Source organism: Ooceraea biroi, chromosome 7 (assembly GCF_003672135.1).
Source record: "Ooceraea biroi isolate clonal line C1 chromosome 7, Obir_v5.4, whole genome shotgun sequence".
Lineage (NCBI taxonomy): Eukaryota > Metazoa > Arthropoda > Insecta > Hymenoptera > Formicidae > Ooceraea > Ooceraea biroi.
Window position 1 is genome coordinate 8,729,965 of NC_039512.1, and position 22,189 is coordinate 8,752,153.

The 22,189-nt window shown below is 39.8% G+C and overlaps 2 protein-coding genes across 2 annotated transcripts in view; both read right to left on the minus strand.

The window, feature by feature from the left end:
• LOC105282401 (guanine nucleotide-binding protein G(o) subunit alpha) overlaps nucleotides 1-8,576 on the minus strand; it is a 31,035-nt gene extending 22,459 nt beyond the window's left edge. The window contains exons 1-2 of the mRNA XM_011344342.3: nucleotides 7,690-8,576; nucleotides 2,474-3,150 (exon numbers count right to left, since the gene is read on the minus strand). Of these exons, the coding sequence (XP_011342644.2) occupies nucleotides 2,474-2,591 (118 nt within the window). The 5' untranslated portion in view covers nucleotides 2,592-3,150; nucleotides 7,690-8,576. The remainder of the gene's footprint in view (nucleotides 1-2,473; nucleotides 3,151-7,689) is intronic.
• Nucleotides 8,577-9,431: 855 nt separating this feature from the next.
• On the minus strand, nucleotides 9,432-22,162 carry LOC105282400 (ran-binding protein 9). The gene is made up of 8 exons (XM_011344340.2): nucleotides 21,849-22,162; nucleotides 16,821-17,176; nucleotides 16,234-16,421; nucleotides 15,865-15,977; nucleotides 15,153-15,578; nucleotides 14,510-14,827; nucleotides 14,195-14,378; nucleotides 9,432-13,882 (listed from the first exon to the last, which is right to left on the minus strand). The coding sequence occupies exons 1-7, from the start codon at nucleotides 22,054-22,056 to the stop codon at nucleotides 14,245-14,247; spliced, it is 1,743 nt and encodes a 580-aa protein (XP_011342642.1). The 5' UTR covers nucleotides 22,057-22,162; the 3' UTR covers nucleotides 9,432-13,882; nucleotides 14,195-14,244.
• Nucleotides 22,163-22,189: the final 27 nt, after the last annotated feature.

Below are 22,189 nucleotides of genomic sequence, written 5' to 3' on the forward strand. Positions count from 1 at the left end.
ATGTAGTGAAGTATGTTAATAAAAATAAGTTTTCTAAGATTCTTATAGTCTTATAATATCGATTGTTTCTTCTGTATATCCTATATGCAGTTAGTATATAATATTCCTACAGTAAATTAATAAGTAATCATACGTAATGGTACTTAATGGCGGAAATTCGACATAAACATATGTAATAATAAATATTATAAATATTATATATTCCATTTGTCTTGATGAATGTGTATAATATATTAACAATGTACATTATACAAATAAATAGTGCATAGCCAACTGGCGTTTTAAAATTTTATCATGACGATATAATAAAAGATTTATTCAGCAGTTTTATTTTCATAGCACCTTGTATATAAATAGAAATATGTATGATGTGAGAGACATGATTAATCGAATATAAAATATTTTGAAAGTGCATTCACAAATTACCTAATTATCTCCCGCGTGTCTATGATTTAAAAAATTGTAAGAAATTTAAAAAATGTCTAAAACTCGATGAGAGTTACGTATCTATTAAAACTTTCATGGTCTCTCGTCCCCTGCAATCCGAGAGGGACAGACACATGGTAACAGCATGTGTCCTGAACGAATGAGACGTTTCTTGACATCGGCACAAATGCCCCGAAAGTTAGGAAGGCTCGAGTAAAAAAGCGCTTTTATCAGATTTGTTTTTCCAACTCTGTCTCCGGCAATCGTAGCACCAGCCATCTATGTAAGTCGAGACATTTTCGGCACATGAGATCTATATAGACATATCGCGTATCTCCGACACATGTTAAATCGAGAAACTCTTCCCAGCCGTTTCAAAATGCAATCACGAATGATGAAATACGCTATCTTGCACCTATCTCATTAGTTACGTCGATTACGTCAAGCGCTGACGTCACTGATAAAACATTGACGTCAGGTGGTACCCGATGTCGGCGCCGGTAATTATGCGCTCGGAATGCATTCCTGGCGTGGATTGAAAGAAGTGACGTCGGATGAACGATCGGGCATTACCCTTCCGCAATAAGGAGGAACACGCTTGTTGCGCCAGTCTTCCGGTTTTACGTCGCGTCCAATTTCCTGCATGCTCGTCAATTTAAAAAGCCGGCTATGGCCGCGAAAGCGTTCGAATATGTGCGAACATCAAAGTCAATCCCGTTTTTATCCTGTTGTAGGATCAACTAGCATAATTAGGAAATTAGTGCGCAATTATTATGTTTCTTATGAGTTCATGTGTTTCTTATTAATTGAACGTAATTATATGACGTGGAAATAATTTCAAAAATCAAATTTTCGACTGCAGTGTTTCTAGGAAAATAAGTAATTTTTAAGAAAATAAATATAAATATTAAATAAATAATAAATATATAATATAAATCTAACAAATACGATTTGATCCTATATATTAAAGTAATGAAATGAAAAATCATATGAAAGGTAATTATAACATGTGTAAAGTCAATTATAATATAAAATTTGCACGCGATATAATTGGCCTGCGATTTGGTACGTATTTAGGAAGTTTGATAGATCAATAAAGACTGAAAGCACACGGCGCGCAACTCCTCGCCGATCATAGATCCGCCATAGCTCATGAAATATCTAATGCGAAAGGAAAGCGTCAGAAGATACGGCATCGCGACGTCTGCAATGTAATCACACGATCAGTTGTCAAGTTGTTCAACTACCCTTGCGGTATGATTTCCTGACAATATTTACGTGTGTTGACAGGAAAGTTACCTTCCATACACTTTAAAGAAAACTTTTAAGTATTAAAGTATCGACTCAATTTTTTTTCAAGTATGATTAAAGTAAAGAAGTATGTTTCAAGTGAAAAAAAGAAATTCTATTTCCTTCCATGATTTCGTTGAGATGTTGTATCTCTTTACCTGCTTTTATCACACTGATATAATCGCACGACATTCATAGTAAACACATAAAGTCAACAAAGACGTGATTTAGATAGCTATTTATCTTTTCACCTGTTTCCGTACAAAGTAATAGTGACATTTTTTAATTTAATAACGCAAGAAATTTGTAAAAAATAAAAGTATTTGATAAAATAAGAATATTTGAGAGACTTGAAATGTATTGTCACGTGTTAATTTCATCGTAAAGAACACAAGTAAAAATCCAGTAAATTTCTAAACGTATAGAAATCATTACTCAGATTAATAAATCATTTAATTTTGTGTAATCTTTTTCTGTTTTATGTCAAATTACTTTCTTGTATCAGTTAGACTTGATTAAACAAAATTCTTATAGATACACGTTATGCTCGTATAGTACATGTTAGACCCATCTTTTTTACTGAATTTCTCACAAATTTGACTACTATTTAGTAGTTCTTCTTCCATTTCCTTGATACTTTTTGCAGCATTAACACAGTTTAACAAGCACGTGCGCGCCTTGTTTGCTCTCAATAAAATCTCCCGAAAATAAAAAGTAGATAAGGTAATGATCCTATTTCATATCATCGTTTATTTACCAAGCAGCAGGAGCTTGATGTCCTTGGCCGCTTGGATGCCATCCTCCTTGAGATTCTTCTCAATCTGCTTGCTGCGAGCCAGAGCGGCCCGCTCTTCCGCAGACATGGCACAGCCCATCTTGCTACACGTTGCCTTCACAAATGCCACCCTCACGCACTTCCTCTCTCACCTGCTGCTGCTAAACAGCGCGGCCAGGTAGCGGCCCCGTCGCCACGAAGAAGATGAGACGGCCTCCTGGCGCAACTCCTCTTCTTCCTCCTCCTCCCCGTCTCCTTAATCACGTTCTCCTCGTTGCACTTTGCACCCGCGGCCGTCGCCGTCGCCAACACAGCAGTCGACACCACCACCGTCACAACCACCGTAAACACTTTCGCCACTACCACTAACACTGCTATCGTCACCGGCACTGCCTCCTTCACCAGCACCGTATCTGCCGCTTTCTCCTCCTCCTCCCCCTCCTCCTCCACCACCACCACCACCTCCTCCTCCACCACCGCCACCGCCGTCCTCCTCTTCGTCCTCGTCTTCGTCGTCTTCGTCTTGGTTGTCACCGACGGCAACCTGGTAGCAACCGGCACCGAGTGGTCCTCTAACTACCTGGGCGACCGCAGCCACCCGAACACACCCCTAAACACCGCCACACTTGCGCCGATTTAGCCGCGCGAAACAGCTGCACCTGTAAGCAGATAGGATAATTCAGTAAAATCGTCTCGTGGCTCCCACGATTCTGCTCGAGTTGCAGAATGTTACGGAAGAAGACGTAAAGCTTAGCTTCATGATCAAACTGAGCGATCGAGGAAGAGGGAGAGAGAGATATGATATTTTAAAAAATGGATTTAATTAAATTCTAACTTAGTAATCACGAAATGTATTTAAAATGTATTAAATATAATCATTAAAAATTAACATCAGGATATGCCGAAGAAGTCGATTAAAATTTATTGAAGTATATTAAATATAATGTTCTATGAACTGATGAAGATAAATAGATTATGAATAATGCAGCAATTATATTTTACATATACTTTTTAAAGGATATTAGTTAATTCTTTATAACGTTTAAAAATAATTATCACAATTATAATATATCTTAATTTTCTTAAAGTAATATATTACATTTAATTTCAACTTAAGATTAAATTTATAATAAATGAAGAGATGACATCTTATTAATTGTTACATGCGATTTAGCGACATCGTTGTCCACGAAAATCCTATCCTGAGGGTACTGCTTGTTACCTTCGTCACGAACGTATTAGAATAACCGATTACGTTGCAGTCTAGTCTCCGGATTAGATCGCCGATACCGGCGTTGCTTAACAACTCCTCGCCTCATTGCGCGCGTACACCCAGGGTACAAAGAAGAGACGGATGACACTCGTTTTCGCTCTTCCAGCGACGAGTATACGACCTCGACTTGGCAGATTGCCCGCGTTTGATACGCCAAAAGGTTCTCAACCAATCGCCACTGATAACGTCCGTTCGTTCGTCACGCCTCGTTATTATTCCTCGGTGTGAACCGGATAATAGTTTTATTAGCTCAGCGCATCATAACCGCCCGATGCGCTTTAAGGCCTCGTCGCGGATCATGACTCCGATCTAATCTTATTAGCCAACGTAAATGAAGGGTCTCGAGTTTGACAATAACGGAGAAAAGACGTCGACAAGATCGAACGGCGCAATTTATAGCACACGTACATTCATGCTTCTGACTTTATTTACTCTTAATTAATTCAGAGAAGATTGCTAATCATAGATTTCCTGTTTCATATCGATTGAAACGATTGTTTGTACTATCGGTGTTTTTTATACAGTTAATTAAATATTTCAACGTTAAGAATGACAGGTATGAAACAGCCATAAAGAGATGACATTCCTAACGATTTAAACAAATAATAACTGAAAATTTTTCAAAGTACAATCCTGCATAGGAAATTTCATTCTCATAATTAATAAAGAATAAGTGGAAATATTCTTTGTTCAACCAGAATAGTAGAATTTTTCAAAGTACAATCCAGCATAGGAAATTTCATTCTCATAATTAATAAAGAATAAGTGGAAATATTCTTTGTTCAACCAGAATAGTAGAATAGGTTTACGTCTAGTCAGCCTAGTTTAACTCGCACCTCGCAAACGAATGTCGCGGCATGGAAAAGCAATGTTATGATGAGATAGAAATTAAATTGTAGACCTTGATGAGCTGTTTCAGGAAACTTAATCCAAGTTTCCTTCCCCAGAACAGTTACCGAGAACAAATCCAACTTAACCGGAGTTTTATGTAAAAGTAGCAATGCTAAATTACATTCCAATTAAATTACGATTTAGGCAACACATGTTTTGACAATCTCAGAAAAATAGATTAGATCTTAAAATATTCAAACAGTATTAAAACTTAAAAACCTCATAAAATATCAATTCTAATACAAGTAGGCTAAAATAATGGCTATTTTTACAAGCTTAATCAATTTCTCGCTAACTTCGACAAAGAGCTTGATAAGGCAAACGGCAAACACATTTGTTGCCAAAATACCGACAGTAATAATCGCGTAAAAGTTATAAAAATTACACAACGAAAATTACCATTAAAATAATGAAAACGTTTAAAAAATAATCTTATTAATCATTAAAATATAAACTTACTAAGGTATCTCGGTAATATTTTATGACTCGATACTGAATATACAGTGATCTTGGAATTACTTTTAATTCGCTTCAGAAATATTAATCCCCACGCTCTCCAAATTTTAGCAGGACAAGCGCAATGCATTCAGTTTTCACTGATATGTAGTGCAGCATCCTGTCATACTGTCCTACATACTATCGTAAATCGAAATTGTTCCTGTCGCGATAACTGAATTTTTAACTAGCGGGAATCCGCGTGACGGGAGTGTCCATAGTTTGTTCGTTTGTCGGATTGCACATACATACATCTTCGCAAGCACGGCATTACGTGGAAACACACGGCGTACGATCAATAAAATGCAACGACCTGATATAATGGAAGCGATACGCGTTGCGCTTCATAAAATACCATCGCCGGCATAGTAAGACTAAAATACGGTGAGGAGACGTAACGCGAGCGCGAAAAAACGAGCTAGAGTTGGCCGACCGTGGTCTTCGATTTATCGAGTTCTTCGTGGTTTCATCTCTCCCTGGCCTCTCTCTCTCTCTCTCTCTCTCATCGTGTTAGTTACGAGGGAACTTCTTGCAATATACGAAATGCAGCGCGTAACATTACGTACAATGTAGCCCACAAAATATTTTTAATGAGTGTTTTAATTCCCGGCGCAACGAATATTGTTTTCTTTTATAACAATGAAAAAAATGCGATGAGGATTTTACCGTTGTGCCGGCTTTGAATTGATACTTCGTTTGAGTTCAATAGTGAGCAACAGTTTTAGTACGGCAGGAAAAGAGGGATACGAGCCAGGTACACCGGAGTTTCACGTGCGTAAACTGTGCTTAATTGCGTGTACAACACATTTAAGTATCTGAACATTTTTCATTTCTTTTTCATGTATCCGTATACATATAATGTATTCATTTTGAAAGCTACAAGATTACACATTTTTTAAATATCAGAGTAACTATAGTGCAACAAAATCTAGCTTTAAATCATTTCATTGAATCATTGTGTTTATAATATTTATACAAAAAGTGTAATTACATTTAGTAATTTCACTTTTTATTTTATATGTAATTTTATATACAATTAATTATTAAGATGAAAGCATTTTTCTTCTCCAATTGCAGTTAGCATAAATTTTAAATTGTTTTCTAACAAATATTAAATCTTGCGAGTTTTTTCTGATAAATTAATTAAATATTACATTGCTCAAATATAATTGTGTTCACTAAACGATTCTGTTTTAAAATAGTCGATTTAAAATAGTTCTAATACGATATACACACGAGCGAAATCGATTGATTGTGATCACGCAATACGTGCTTTGTATCTGAAATATGATTGCAATTTAAACTGTTATTGAAAAATGTAACAAAACGCTAAATATTCACACTGAAGGGAATACAAAGTGCATTTTATAAGACTGTTTTATAAAACTGCTGTATTATCGAGAAATTGCATTTCCTTTTCATATCTCGGAGAGATTAAAATATTTCTCATTCGTGACTTTCGTGTCGAAAACACATTGACCCATGTATTGCGTATATTGCAGTTTTATCCATATTATAAGCGACGTATCACAATTCATTAATACGTTTTGCGCAACAGAGAGTTAATCAAATTACAAAGCAAGATTGTTATAATATTTACCTACAATTTTATATATGCTGTCCTCACCGATATTTTTCATAAAAAAATATGACTAATGAAGATACGATAATTTGTTTAACATAAACTAACAATAAGTACAAATAATATAATTCCAATATTTTTTATTCACTTCTTGGTTTCCTAAAAGTAAGCAACTATCTCGGAAAATCGCAATTGCGTGCTTCCTCGAGAACGCTGCGATAAATCTAAATCTAAATCTCTTGAATTCTGAACGAGAGATCGATTGCTGCTAGTATTAGCCGCTAGTATTATACCTTGGCGTTTAAAGTACAAATTAAATTAATAAAACATTAGAGAACTTAAATGGTTCTCGAAGAGTTTAATGCTTTCTTTAACGTCGCTAGTTATTTCCAACGCTCAATTAAAGATTACCGTAAAATGGCTTCTTCCACAGAGTGTCAATGCGCTTAATGAACGAACGTGTCTTAAAACATTAAATAGTATTATTATCAACATTATTATTATACATTAAACCTAGTAGATTGCTATCCCATTTAACTTTAGCACAAACTGGCAAATGGCAAAATCACAAGAGGGAAATTAGACGTAGAACATGGCCACATGCAACTTGATTAACTCATAAACTACCCCTTTCTGGAACTTTCGTCGTTAGAACAAATACGTTTAAAAACCACCTCATTTTTCCACTTTTGTTATCCCCGAAAACAGAATCGTAGTAGTTAACCACTAGGGTGAATCGAGCATCGGCATATAGCAGTCGCGTACTCCAAAAGAACCCCCGCCCACTCCGTCTATTTCTCTCTTTCTCTCCCCTCTTTCTCTCTCTTTCTCTCTCTCTTCCTCTCTCGGAACAGCTCGCTGCCAGGGGTAGCTCTCGACGGTGTCACCGCGGGCGCACAAGCGAGTGCTCTCCCCGGCAATCCGTCGATATGAATCGAACGTGTATCGTCTACGCACCTTCTTCGCGTACTTCGGATGACGTTGGGATTCTCTCGCCGTCTCTCTGCTCCTCAATTCACTACTGGCTGCTCCTTTCTCTCACCCCTGATCTCGCCTGAGTAGTTTTTCGCTCGGTTTAGCCTATTTGATCGATATTCCGGGAGAAACTTTCGGGCAGGAGACGGTCGGTCCGCTCGAGCCGACCGGGATCCGGGAGGAGGAGCAGTTAGGCGAGGCTTGACCCGCGCACGAGAGGCTCCCGTTCCAGCGGTGGCGGTGGCTGACAGCGGGCACACACGGCGCGAAAGCGGGCGAGCGAGCGAGCAACCGAACGGACAAACGAACGAATAAACGAGCGAGGGAGCGTGCGTGCGTGCAAGCGTGCGTGCGTGCTTGCTTGCGTGCGTGCGTGCGCGCGAGCAAAAGATACGATTCGTTATCGCGTCTCTCGCTCTCCGGCGGCTGCTCTCCCTCTGGCGGCTCTACGTCTCTCCGTCCGTCTCGCGTTCGTTCCCGACGAAGAGTACCGATTCCGTCCGAGCACGTCGACCTGCGTCGCGCCGGGTTCTCGCGAACAACGCCGATGTCAGCGATGACTGATCGGCTCCCGAGAGAGGGAAGGATCCTTTCGGCGATGACAGCCGTCGAAAGGACGATTTCTACGTACGACCGCGCGGTGAAAACTCGTGCGTCGCGACCGCGGCGTCTCCTTCCAAGGCGCAAGGATAACGCGAGAAGGAGGATGATAGGCTACGCGCCGTCTCTCCGAGTAACGACCGACGGCTCGCTCGCTCTGTTCCGAATCTCGAGAGTCGAGACGATGGGCGACCGGACAACTGCGCTCCGTAAAAGTCGCACTCCCCCAACAACGGCGGCGAGCTAAACGCGTACTGACGGCGGAATCGGCTGACGACCAGAGCGCCCTCTCGCCCCGCCCGACGCCGCCGTCACCGCCACCACCACCACCATTGCCGCCGCCGCCGCCACCACCACCATCGTCACCACCGCCACCATCGCCGGCATGCCATCCATCGGGAACGTCAATCGATCCCGAGACCGACCGGTCGTAGCATTTACTGAAGCTCCCATCAAAAAGTTTCGACCCCCTGCAGGTTCGACCCCTCGCCGGTGATAACTGACATTCAATTTCGATCCTCGAAAATGCATCCGCTTGTTGGCACCTTACGGCGTGATAATCGAGGTCGAGAATCATCATGGGATTAATTGTCGCCGCGAGCGAACGTATTTTTTTACTATTTCATGATATCATATTTTTCATAATTCTTAATAATTCTATCATGTGACATTTATATATAATATAGCGATTTATAAATTTATATTGCTGATATATTACCATTTTGGCTTTGCAACTAGATTTGTTCAGTAATCTACATATATTTTTTATAATTTATCATTGGAGTGACAATAACCATTAGACCACATTCTCTTCACGATGAGTTCATATAAAAAAAAATATTAATGCGATGCCTTTTTGTAAAAGGTTTCAAAAGTTAATTTTTCCTGGTACAATTATTTTATTACTAATAAAAAGATTCTGTCACCTGCCACAGGAATTACAGCTATAAAGAAATCGTTAAACTTACCTTGATATTATACTCGACACGCGCGTCACAAGAATGATCAGTCCTCATGAATTTTACATCAGATAAGTTTAGAATGTTATAACATTTTTCACACATTCTACAATTCTTACAAAACTGACTAATATACGCAGTGATGTATGCAGTTTGCACAAGTAAGGGAATACAGCTTGCTTTATTAGCGAGTAACGACTTTATAACGTAATCGCGCGTCCGCGCTGATAGTTAAATAGTATTGAGTAATTGCGAATCAAAAATGTATGCTACCTACGCAATCAAATTGTATCATACTCGATCGTTTCGCGTTTCTTCCGCGCACGCGCAGATAATACATGATCTCGTCTCTCGATCGGGATCCTATAGATCGATATGCCAATCGATCTATCTTGCCTGATCACCTCCGCTTTGTCTCGGACAGTGACCGAACGTCGGCGAAATTTCGATTAGCTCAATCCAGCGGTTACCTAATCCGCAATTTGTTAATGTCTTGAATGAAAAGTAACGTGGTGTTTTTTTCCGGGCAATTCCACTATTAGAAATGTTGAATTAGGCATCCAGGCTCGTCGAACTTATGGAAATTGCATCGATTTCAATCTCTGTTCGGAAAGTGCCGTTGTCCGTCAAGCCGTTCGCGTGCGTTTTACTTATTTACACGATAACTCGGTTACGCTCGAGTCGCTCGAAATGTCAGAAGCATTTGCCACAGTGATCGGAATCGAAAGCTCATAAAGAGTAAGCCGGTATACGCTTGCACGCTTGCTGCAGTTACCGGAGACTCGTGAAAACTGATAGACACTCGGTACTTGATCAATAAAGAATATCGTACAGCAGCCTAGATGGTCGTTATGCCGTGTTACGCTGTATTACTTGTCGCTTTTTTATTATTTGTACTCCACAGTGGTTTCCTCATTTTCCCCGTTATTACAAAGTATTGCTAAAAAACACGTTAACAGTGTATGAACTTTCGATTTGGTTTTTATTGATAATACAGAGTGTTTCGCTATTGCAGATCCGCTTCCGAATCACCCTGTACATGCCTCTCTACGCGGGGAAACTGGTAGCAACGACAGTTAATATCTCTACGATGATGTGTACATGTCACGATTTTTCATATTACACACGACGCCACAGCTCACTTAATATAACTACATCATACACGTATAAAAATAACGTTTCTATCGTTAAAATATGTTTCAACATACTCAGAGTTAGAAGTAACTAATTCGATGGCCGTTGCCATTGTATTGTATTGTGCCTATCTCCCTAAAACTGGATTTCCGATATTTGGCTCTCGTACATAAACTATAATCGTATCATTTTCATATCAAAAAGCATAATATAGATATATAATATGTACTGTATGCATGTATCACACACACGCACGCGCGTATACGTATATATAGAACATCGTAAGACGCGCGAGTATTTCTTTTTCCAATACTTTTTATATAACGTCAAATGAAATGTGCGATCATCACGCGTTTATATAAATAGCCTATCCTTATTAATTGAACGATATCCAACGCGTATTCTTCCCCCTCCCGGGTAAGCTAAAGTCTTTTTCAATTCCACGAAATTTACAATTACTCTCTAAAATACATTTCTAGCTTTGTAAGATTACATGCAACCTTTTATTTATTCAAAAAGACAAATATATATCCATATATATATATATATATTATATATATACATAATACTCTTATATTAATTTATGTATTTAAAATTTTTCTACAGAAAAAATAACGTTACCCGTTTATTTTTAGGAAACAGGCTTCCCGGATAAGGGTTAGCAGTTAAAGACGTTAAAGGAAAGCGATTTTCATTTTATAATATTATCTTGCCAATGTATATATTCGGAGATGGAACATCTCGGCGAAGTGACTAGAATATCACTGACGTTATCGGAAAAATATACGCACGCGTGCGTGTGCAATCGTTAAAGAGCGAGCAATTCTTCAAAGTTAAAGATAAAAGCGAGAAAGTGTGTTTTACTGTTTTCCCTATTTTACGTTACCTGCTGCGTTATATGCTAGCTACATTTTGTGCACGAGTCGAGTTCGGGTAAGACTTCGAGGAAATCTTCGCTGTTTTTGTTGAAGTGAACATTTACTACCTTTCAACGATCGATGTGGTTGGTGCATATACTCTACACACGCATGTGCATCATCCCCATTATTACGAATGGAGGAAAAATCGTTCCTGCTTCGCTACGGACACACGTGATACAGGAGTACAACGCGACGCCCATACTGCAACCTTCTCAATACGCTAAGCTGATTTACGATTTTCAGAGACGATTTTAAAATAAACCAATGTACACCGTGCATATTAGAGGTATTATATGCGTAAATGCACGTGTGTGTGTATATATATATATATGTATGTATGTAATTCGGGTATATATATATATACGTTAATCGAAGAACGAGAACGAAAATAAAATTATGTTAGATAGGCACATATATATTACAATATACCTTTATTACCTAAAATATGCACTTTGAAAGTATCTTCGAAAGACTTAGAAGGCAGGCAAGGGGCAAAACGACATTCGGGAGCCAACAACTTGAAGGGCGCAAACAAAAGTTTGTTTGTTTTTTTTTTCGGGAACGCCGATGATTTGATAATGCTGAGCATGCCTCAGTGATTCGGCTAAATTGTCGTGTACGTCGATCAAAGCCGGCGAATGGTCCAATACAAGAATGAGCAGGTTGTCAATTTGTCGCCACTCACGTAGAACGTTGAAAGACTCTCGTAACAAATCTCCGAAATTTGAGTTTTGATCGGCTTGTACGGTAGATTGAAAACTACACAAAGGTGTCCTGGTGGGATAATCGCGATAACAACAACATACGCGACGGAACAAAATGACTTACAAACCCTCTTGGCCGAATCATTGCTGTATTCGCGCATATATTCGTATTATAGCTCTATCTATAGTACACAAAACAATAACACTAAAAATCATTTAATTCGATTAATTCTATTTTAATTAATGATTTTTTTTTCTGTATATATAGTAAATTATTGTATTTAAACGCACGCTTACGCCTAGCTGCATACGATTTTTCGTATTTGTGATTTTTCTTTTCTTTTCTTTAATAATATATAATATAATAATATACTATGTCGCATATAAAAAACAATTACTTAGTATAGAGTACAAGATCGTTTCTTAGTTAAGTTTACAGGTTTTTTTTGTTTTCCGCAACTATTTATATAAACGTAAGACGTCGTCCATTTCTAAAATGAACATGCTTCCGCCGCTCCCAGAATCATTACGAAAATCATCAGGTGATACAGAGAGAAAAACCGTCGTGCCGATACGTCGAAATGAGGAAGAAGAAAATTATCGTTTCCATCGTTAAAGGGGGTGTGCATGTGTGTGAATATGTTTATACTTGTTATATTTCGTACGTTAAGCCACGCGAATGCGGAAGATTAATTAGACTCGTGCGACGAATTTTTACGAAGCGGACAAAACACGGTTGCGCACTCGACGTCCAGAGTGCCTTAATGCGAGTGAAATTACGTACAATTGAGGCTTCTTGTCCTGAGGCATCTGTCACAGAAGAAAGATTGCAACGCTCTTTTTCAACAGATCGCGTCGAAATCGACTTTTCACACGTGTTTCAAAATAAATAAAGAAATGCCGTAACCTTTCTATTCACGACAGTACACGTTGCATGAATGGCCCATAATAAATCGTACATAATTTTGTCTTGGTTGAGGCATTCTCGACGTCAGGTATACAATATGCGTCAGTTGTTAATCACTCTCTAACGATAAACCATCAACGGACTTGGCTATATCTAATCATTACACGTTCAATCGATTTTTTTTTTCCGTCGTTGAATATACTTTGACTCGCGTTTAAATGCAAATGAGTTTGATTACGTGTCACCGTCGTGCGTCGCTAAGCACGAGACATGGTAACGCGAGGGGGATCTCGCTGCACAACGACAGGATAACATCCTCGCAGAAATAATTCGCGCAATTCAAGAGACTTTGACTGCACATTCTACATTCTTGTCTCTTGTCACTGACAATGTCCTTTCGTATTGGGACTATATTGCACAACGCTTGCGGCCGCTAACAACGCGAGCTATCGCAGCTGGATACTCACTCGTAACATTCGGGCAGCGCGTTAGCCGCAACGCGATAAATGTCCGAGATGTTCGCAACGAAGGTAAACTGATGTCGGATACAAAAAGAAAAGAAAGTAAAAAGGGAGGGGAAAAAATAAAGGGATACAGAAAATCATATAAAGAGTCACAACATGTCAAAAACATAGTGTAATCGGCCGCGGTGCGTGCACGACCGACCGACCGCCGGGAACGGGGGATCAGCATTGCGAACTGCCGTTTCTCGCTCGCTCTTGGTCGGCGTAATAATAATCCAAAATGACCGTCCGTATCGATTTAAGCTAGAAATTCATGAGGTTGTCATTTTGGTTGGCAGGTCTGAGCGTTCACCTTGTATGTTCGTGTCTGTGGTGTGAGATCGAGCCAAGGCACCGACGAATCCGGCTGCTCTAGCTGAAGAGGCACGCGACATCGCGATGTTGCTGCGTTAACAGAACAATCTGCTCCACGTTTCGCCTCCGCATCCTACAAGATTCACTCTTTCAGTACGTTTTCTCGAGCACATCGACCACTCGCATGCGTGACAGAATTAGATGAGAGATACGAGAAACACAACAACCATCAGATCGCCTCGTGTGAAATCGAGGCAAAATTTTGCGTTAATTCTTATCTTTTTTTTTCAACGATCGAATTCAAAATCGAAGCGAACGTTATCATCGATCGTTGATACGTATCTCATCCTCTCGGATGAATGGGATGAGAATAGACTACACTGCCCGCTCGATCAATCAAGTGATTTCGCGATCTTCTCTGCGAATTTAAATAGGTATTACTTACCATACTCGCGCTGGTAGAAGAGGCGGACGTGGTAGCAGAGGTAGGCACCGTCAATATTGGATAATATTATCTACTACTGCAAATCCGCAGGCCCCTAGGCCGGCGGTTGACATCAAATGAACGAGCTCCCTCGCGTGAGAAGCCGCGACTTCTAGCGGTGGCCGACGAGCTAAATTACTGGACTCTGTTGATCGTAAGAGCCGCGATTACAATTGCGATTTTCAGGTACAACGATTATTTCATGTGTAAAAGCAAGTAACAATAAAAATATTATTTCTCTTTTATTGAAATAAAAAATCAGAATGAGAATCTTACCAAGAATAGCAGAATTCAGCCTTGCGCAAACTGTTTCCCTTTCCTGAGGATTGAGTTGCCAGCCGACTGGTGAATTCCATGGATTGGAATACGCCAGTAGACTGAAAGCGTCCTGCAGCATTTTCTTATTGCTCTCGTTCTTGCCGTGCTGCTGCCTCAGGTGTATCGACTGGGAATACAATTGCCTCCCGAAGTCCAGCATTTTCTCAATCGCCTGCTTGTTGCCACCACATAATTGCTTTTTGTTACTTTTACTTGTTGCACTATCGGTAGTAGTGACGCTCTGCTGCTGACTTTGATTGGCACTTTTGTCGATTTCTGCAAACAGTAATTATCGTCTGCTCTAAGAACTGCATTCTATTTATCAAACATGCTTAACCACATTCATCACACGAAGATAAAAACAACATAAAGATAGTAATAAAGATAACAATATAAAGATAACGATATAAACAATTTTACTACATAAAATATTTTTTAAATGTTAATTAATTACACATATTCGACCTTTAACCTTTAGACCTTTAACTTTATATAATTCTACTCCGTTATCTTCCTGTTATTTAAATACTAATATACTAACTTATTATCTATCCTCTACGACTAGTCGTATCGGGATATCAACTATATTGAGATATCTCACCCATATCTACATCCTCCCCATTTTGACACTTGTACCCATTCGAGCCCAGATTACCATTCTGATACCCGTTACTGTTCTTGATACCGTTCACGACGCTGCTCTCCTCCATCTCTACGTCATCCTCTATCTGACCATTGACGAACTGTGGGCCGCTGGTGCCGTTCATCGCGTTACTGATATTCATCTCTTCCACGTTACCAGTCGCCGAGGACTTCGCATACGCTTTGGTCGATTGTATCACACTGGTCTGATTGGGATTGCCGCTCTGACAGACCTCTGAGTCGCTGCCGTTCACCATTTCCACGAATTGCCGGCACTTGAGCGCGAACAGTAAGTTCGGATCTCTCTCGAGAAGTCCGGGATATAATCGATTAGTCAAATCTATCGCCTCGCCCATGCGACCGGCTAATACCAGCTTTAGAATCCCTAGAGATCATCGTTCAATCATGCCATACAATATAAGTATGAATTTACTAGTCAGAGCACAGAAACAAGCAGGTTCGCTACTTTTTCCGTTTTTTTATTTACTGGCAATTTATCATGTTACTTTTTTATTCTCTCGTGAAAAACGTTAATCCAAAATTTGGCAACTCAAAATAACTTAACAGTTCCTTAAAGTTCTCGTAATATTCTCACAATCGAAATATCCAGTTTTTAATTTACAAGAAAGATAGCGACCCTGAGTAAATGGCTACAACGAAGCAGCACTTACTCTGTCGATTCTTGATGGAGTTGTAATCTTCCTCAAACACCTGACCTGTACTGTTAGCGAACGCCTCGGCGGTGGCACAGTATCCATGATGGACGAGATACGTGGATACCATTCTGTCGAATTTGTACAGAATTTTATTATTCTTCAAAGATATTGCGAGTATTGAACCATCGCAACTTTCTTCCGCTATCTTTCTCATTTTATTTATTCACAAACGTTTAGAAGAAACTCGCGCAAATCAGGAAAGATCTTTGTCAGCAACAGTGAGAAACGAAAAAGAAGGAAAAGCAATCACAAAAGGGAGAGTACGTAATGGTGACGAGTAATAAAATCATGTCTCTCTCCTCTGTTTTCTGGCTGGATACGTACTTGTGAAGAATTGCTTGCCACTGGCCCTGGCCATGGTCCGGCGTCGGATAGTTTATGATCTGTACTCTTGTTCGTACGCGCAGCTCGTTGATCATGTCCCCAATGTCGAAGACAAACGGCAACTGTCCAAAGTTAGCATCCACTACCTCGCCTGGAGTTTGAAGACCAACTGTCGGATAAAGATTGGGCTGCGAAAGAGAATTTTAAATGAGACTTTGCTTTATCACATTTCATTATTTATATGACTTTTGAATAAATTGTAATATTTCATTAGCATGTAATATTTCATTAAACACACACAAACTGGAATCTTATCACAAATTTACGATTTAAATTTGTAATAAGTGCTTGCTGATATATAAATCTTGATAAGTAATAAATTAATTTCCTTCCCCGTGTGTGAAAACGTAAGGCAAATAAATTTACTTGTTTCATGATGTTACTGAGATTTGGAAGAAGTGAAGAAAGAGATTGCGTACCATGAAACTTCGGTTACATGATTTTTCTTTCTCTTTTTATGCATCTGTTTCTTTTGATAGAGCTTCGTTCTTTTCCTATTTATATCATTGGTATAGTAAGTGGCTTACTGGCAAATCCGTGAAAGCAATACCCAAATGGTGACCATTCTTCGTGTAGAAGGCGGTATTGTCCACGAGATTTACACCGCAGCCGATTACGTCGCCAGTGGTGAAGGTTGGTCCGTATGGCTGCCCAGTACCACTTGAGCAAAAACTATGACCGTCATCACCATGATAGCCATATGAGTGCTTGTCCCAACCAGGAAGTCTATTTACGTTGACGCCGTGCGCCGAAAGGCCGATACCCATATATCCGTCACGTCCTTTGCTAACAATTTTCACCTCAAAGTAGTACAAACCGCAGGCGGCCGGTATCGAGTGCGTTGTGCGAACACTGGCAGCGTCTTTGTGAGTTTTTCCGTAACCTGGAGAAGAGTGCAGCTATTTTAGTATGGGAATTTGATTATTCTAACGGGTAATCCGCATCCGAAATATACACCACTTTGGAACATAAATTACGATATTTGTGTAAAAATATAATTCCATAAAAATAGAATATACTTGAATGTAAAAGATTTATAATTTATTGAAAAGAAGAAAAAATTAAATATTTTATAAATATACACTTTTCTCTGGTTGATATAACTGAAACAAGCCTTGCCAAGTTGGCTAGTAGTCTTTGTGCGAAGATAGAGTATGTGAGAACTATGGTCACCTTCGAGATACGCTTAGACACGATGTGAAATATTGATTCCGAATGTTGCCGCATGCATTAGTACTACGCGGCGGAGCGCAATCCGAAATCATTACGAGCGAAATGACGTTAGCAGCTTAGTGCACAAACGATTATTCTCGGTGCGTAACGCTGTAGATGCTCGCACAATATCGATAAACAATGCGCGTTCGGGAAGCTACTTTTACGCGAACGTGGAAAATCTTATAACGTATGCAATCTTCAGGACTTCCTTGTATCAAAAATAAATACTACGGACACAAAAGAGACACACAGAGAAAGAAAGAGAGATATTTCTTCTCAACAAAATTTAGCAAGAGAATTCTCCAGAAACTGAAAGTTCCGTCTCCGTTCGTCATGACTTCTCGATTTTCAACGTTGGATATTTCGATGATCTTATAGTCTAAGCGAGAAAGAAAAAATCTTGCTATGAGAACTGACGTCCTAGCGCAGCTAAAACACATTGATTGAGAAAAGACGCGATTTACCGGGACGGATATAAGTAGAACATTAGGTCATCACGCGGCGCATAGATGCGATATTACTTATCCACGATCTGTGATCTATGAGTTTCTACATTACGTTCCATGCGCGTGTTCTTATACAACGTGTGTTATACGTATCTGTTCACCCGAGCATCATTTATAAGCTTTTGTCAGATATACCGCTTTTATGAGAGGCCGTTAGTAGAATTATATTCTGCAAACAATGCTGTACTAACTTCGGTGAAACTTTCGTAATTAAGTTGTAATACATTGACGTGATATTAGTATGATAACAGTACGGTCAGTAGTTAGTACGAGCTAACTAGTTTCTATCTTGCTATTCAAATACCTATTATACTATTATACTAATGCTATGTTATACTAATATCTATATTATACTATACTAATGCTAATACAAAGCTAAATCTGTATTTCTGTTCATTTCCTCGTTTGATACCGTATAAACAAATAATTTGAAGTTTTAATACATTTTTTCTTGTATATTCGTAAAAGCAATATCTTTTGTCGTAGCTAACAATATTTCCAAAGACAATAATTAATTATTAATTTCGCTTAATTTTTCAAAAAGTATTAGAAACAGCAGATATCCAGCGAGTATGATGGAACTTGCGATAAAAACTAGAAGGAATCTTCCGATCAGCTGATGTTTGTGGAATCTCAATTGTGTGCACGTGTATACGTGCATACGTAAGCGCAAGTGCGAGGAAAGCAAAAACAGTTAAGGGCTAACGGTAGATGCACTATTGCAGGCGATTGCGGCCTTCCGTTTTCTCAGACACTCCTGATTGCGAGAGAGGCCACGTGCAGTCGTTCCCTGTGAGCTGAGCCACGATTCGTAAACAGATGCACTCGCTTGTATGGATCTCGGTCGACAGCCGAGATACAGAGATCCCACAGTCGAAGCTGATTTCTGCATGATTCCATGCTGCGTTTACTCCAAGTCGAAATTCAAACGGATTTCCCGGAGTGAACTCAAACGAGACCGGAATAGCATTTTCAAAGCGATTATTATTAGCACACAATCACAACGATTTGTCTTTCAATCAGAAACGGAAAATCAACTGAGTATAATAACTTTGCGAATGTACGTATCGTTAGCAAACACAGCGTTGTATTTCATAGTTATCGCAACACATGAAATTATTCCACCTTTGACAGAGAGATGTTTAAGTATTCTAGGAATCTCATTGCGCCGCTCGGCTGTATGAATTGTTCGTATTCAGTATGGTTTGGAGAATTATGTAACCACTCATTTTTCCTTAAGAACAGTGCAAATGGCAGATAAGGAGCACGCAAGCAATAAATAATAATAAAATAAATAACAAATTTAGTAAATAAATATATAATGAGCGAACAAAGTGTTACATAATGTATGATAAATAAACTGCAAATAAAATCTTTAATATTTTTTTCAACCATCTTTAAATTCTGAAATATAAAAATTAATATAAAATATTTATTAATTAATTAATTAATATGAAATATAATATGAAATATAAAAATTATACCTATAATGGCCTCGAGGGACTTTAACTACCGAAATATTTATGTTAAAATCGTCAGACCCGGAACAAATGCTATGACCTCACAGAACAACGAAGACAACGATCGAAGTTAAATTAAAGGATTTGCCAGCTAGCGATATATCGCCGCGACATGGGCTCGAGTATATGCATGCGTTATGCTTCATCATGCATCGCGTACGTGACATGTTAGTTTACGCTTTTCATTCATATAACAGTTACTGCAATAAAATATAATATTCTGTGAATATTTATCGCACAACCGCGATCAAAGATAGACACTTATATTCTAACAAATTCCATATATTTGCATGGATAATTTTCGTCACATGATTATTTCACAATTCTATAATAATTATATATATATCATATTTTTCTTTAACAAAATACAATAAATAATCCATATTTCATACAAGTGGTGGCGAATCTTTTTATGTGCGCGTGCTAAAACTTTACAAATAATATTTATCGAGTTGTTGACGTATCGAACAGTTTTTAATAAGAGAAAAAAGTAATAGAAAATTAATTATTGCAGAATTTTAGCGAGACAAATTTTCAGCTGCCTTGTTGCTACAATGGACTATGTATTACCTAGTTTATAATGTTTACTTGATTATTATATATCCATTTTTAGAATATTGTATACTTGCAATTATGCATATTACAAAATAACATTCACGTTTCAAAACGTTCGTTTACATGACATTTTAGAATATGTTGATATTGAATTATAATAGGAACGCGCAAATAATACAAATATAATTTACTGTCGAGCAAAATGCAAAACGTGATTTTCCAAAGTCAGGAAGATCTTGCTTTCTCTCGATAATCTTTGCATTTCGTCAGATCGAGGGAAAATAATATTTTCGTTCGTTACAAGGAACATCACGCTCGTCGAGCGTGAACGCTCGCTCGGCCGGAGCCGATATACAACGCACATTTTAGATACATTTTATTTTTCTTGCGCGCCATGCGTGCGTGCATGCTAAAGGAACAGATAAATGCGTCGCTCGGTTTCATCGATACTGCCGAGCCGAGTTGTCATTGTCGTCGACGTTATTGCAACCAGATTTGCGATTCGCGAAATAAATTCAAAGAGATATCCCGTACATCACGAGCACAAAGAGAAGGAAAAAGTTCACCGCGTTTGTGACATTGTTGATCCTCGATGCAATAAAATACATCGTAACAAACATTCGTTATAAAGAAGCAAAATTTACGAGATTTAAATGTACGAATTACTGCGATACATATGCGACGTGTATTTTATCGTGATGTTTTAACATGATGTATATTTATACTTTTCATGACAAGTCTTGAGAAAGAGAAAAAGAGAGAAAAAAAAAGAAAGCTTCTAACAGTAATTTGATGAATAAATAGCAACTTTATTCAATTTTCTCCATTAAATACCGCCTGTGATTACCGCCTCGAGTTAAAGTATGCAGAGAAATTTCGTCGAGCAGTGTGGAAACTCTAGTATGAGAATAACCAACACCGTTTCTTTATCTGACTCTTTATCTATTCAACTAAAGTCTAATCCAAAGTCTAACTCGTGAGAATTTTCTGGAGGACAATAATAATCACCTCGGATTCGGACTAAACTTCGACCTACAGTTTTTTGACGCAGTGAAAGTGGGACATCCCGTGCATCGGCGAGCTGCATCGCGAAATTTGACGTGAACGGGCACTCGAGGCAAGCTGACTCGAGCGTTTGACATGCTCGCACGGGATCGCCGATGAGAATCGACGCGCAGGGGTCGAGTCCACGTATCGGTCCACGTCCGAACGACGCAGCTGTCATTGACATTGTGCGTGCCCGTGTGCGCGTTCCGTGTGCGTCACTCTTTCTCTCTCTGTCGCAGTACAGCTCTGCATAGCTCCGTCTCATTCCGTCTCGCTCCCTCTAGCTGTCGTTCCCGTCTCCGAGCAGCGTCAGCGGAGATCGACGAGGATCTCGAGGAGTCGCAAGGCTCCGCGAGGATCGATCTCCGAGGAGGGGATTTCGGGGAACGGACGCGACGCCCGAGCGCGATGCTTCCCGCGGCGTCGACGACGCGTAGGGGCCCCCCGCGGAACCGAACCGTCCGACCGATCAGCTGATTCCTTTGTTTAGGTCGCTGACACACGAAAAAGAGCCCCTGCCATTTTCAATCGATACTCCATCCCTGCCCCGGGAGCAGCTCGATCGCAGCGCGGACACGGGCACGGGACGGGCACGGGGCCCGGGCCCCCTGACAGGCCGCGACGAGCGCGTAAAATCGCGTGGAACGGCCGCGAGCGCACCGCGAACGCATCGTCTCGCGCGGAGGTCGCGCGCAACGGGCTCCCCACGTACCTTTGTAGTGAACGCGAAGGTTGTTTTGCGACAGGCCTATGTAGTTGTACTTGTCCTTCGGGCTCCAGGAGCGCGGCAGCGGCGTCTCCTCTTCGTTCACCATCGGATAGAGCAGCTTCAGTCGATCCACGGGCTGACTCTGCCCCGAATTCGTCCTCCCAGGCTCCATAACACTACGTTCATCGCTGGTGGCGGCCATCATTGTCATCCGCTGCCCCACTCTCTCCGCCTCCGTATGCGATCCTGGACGCGACGAATATTGCTGCGCACGTCGCACGCGCAACTCACCTCCAAGACGATACGCAAAGACTGAGCGGAGGATAGATAAACGTGTGCCCATT

Excerpts from the sequence above, each read along its gene's own strand:
- LOC105282400 (XM_011344340.2), bottom strand. The coding sequence starts at position 22,056 with ATGACAATGATGGCCGCCACCAGCGATGAACGTAGTGTTATGGAGCCT. Across the intron at positions 15,978-16,233 it reads TGGCAAGCAATTCTTCACAA|AATGGTATCCACGTATCTCG; the intron begins GTACGTATCCAG and ends CAAATTCGACAG. Across the intron at positions 14,379-14,509 it reads GCTGAATTCTGCTATTCTTG|AGTCCAGTAATTTAGCTCGT; the intron begins GTAAGATTCTCA and ends TACGATCAACAG.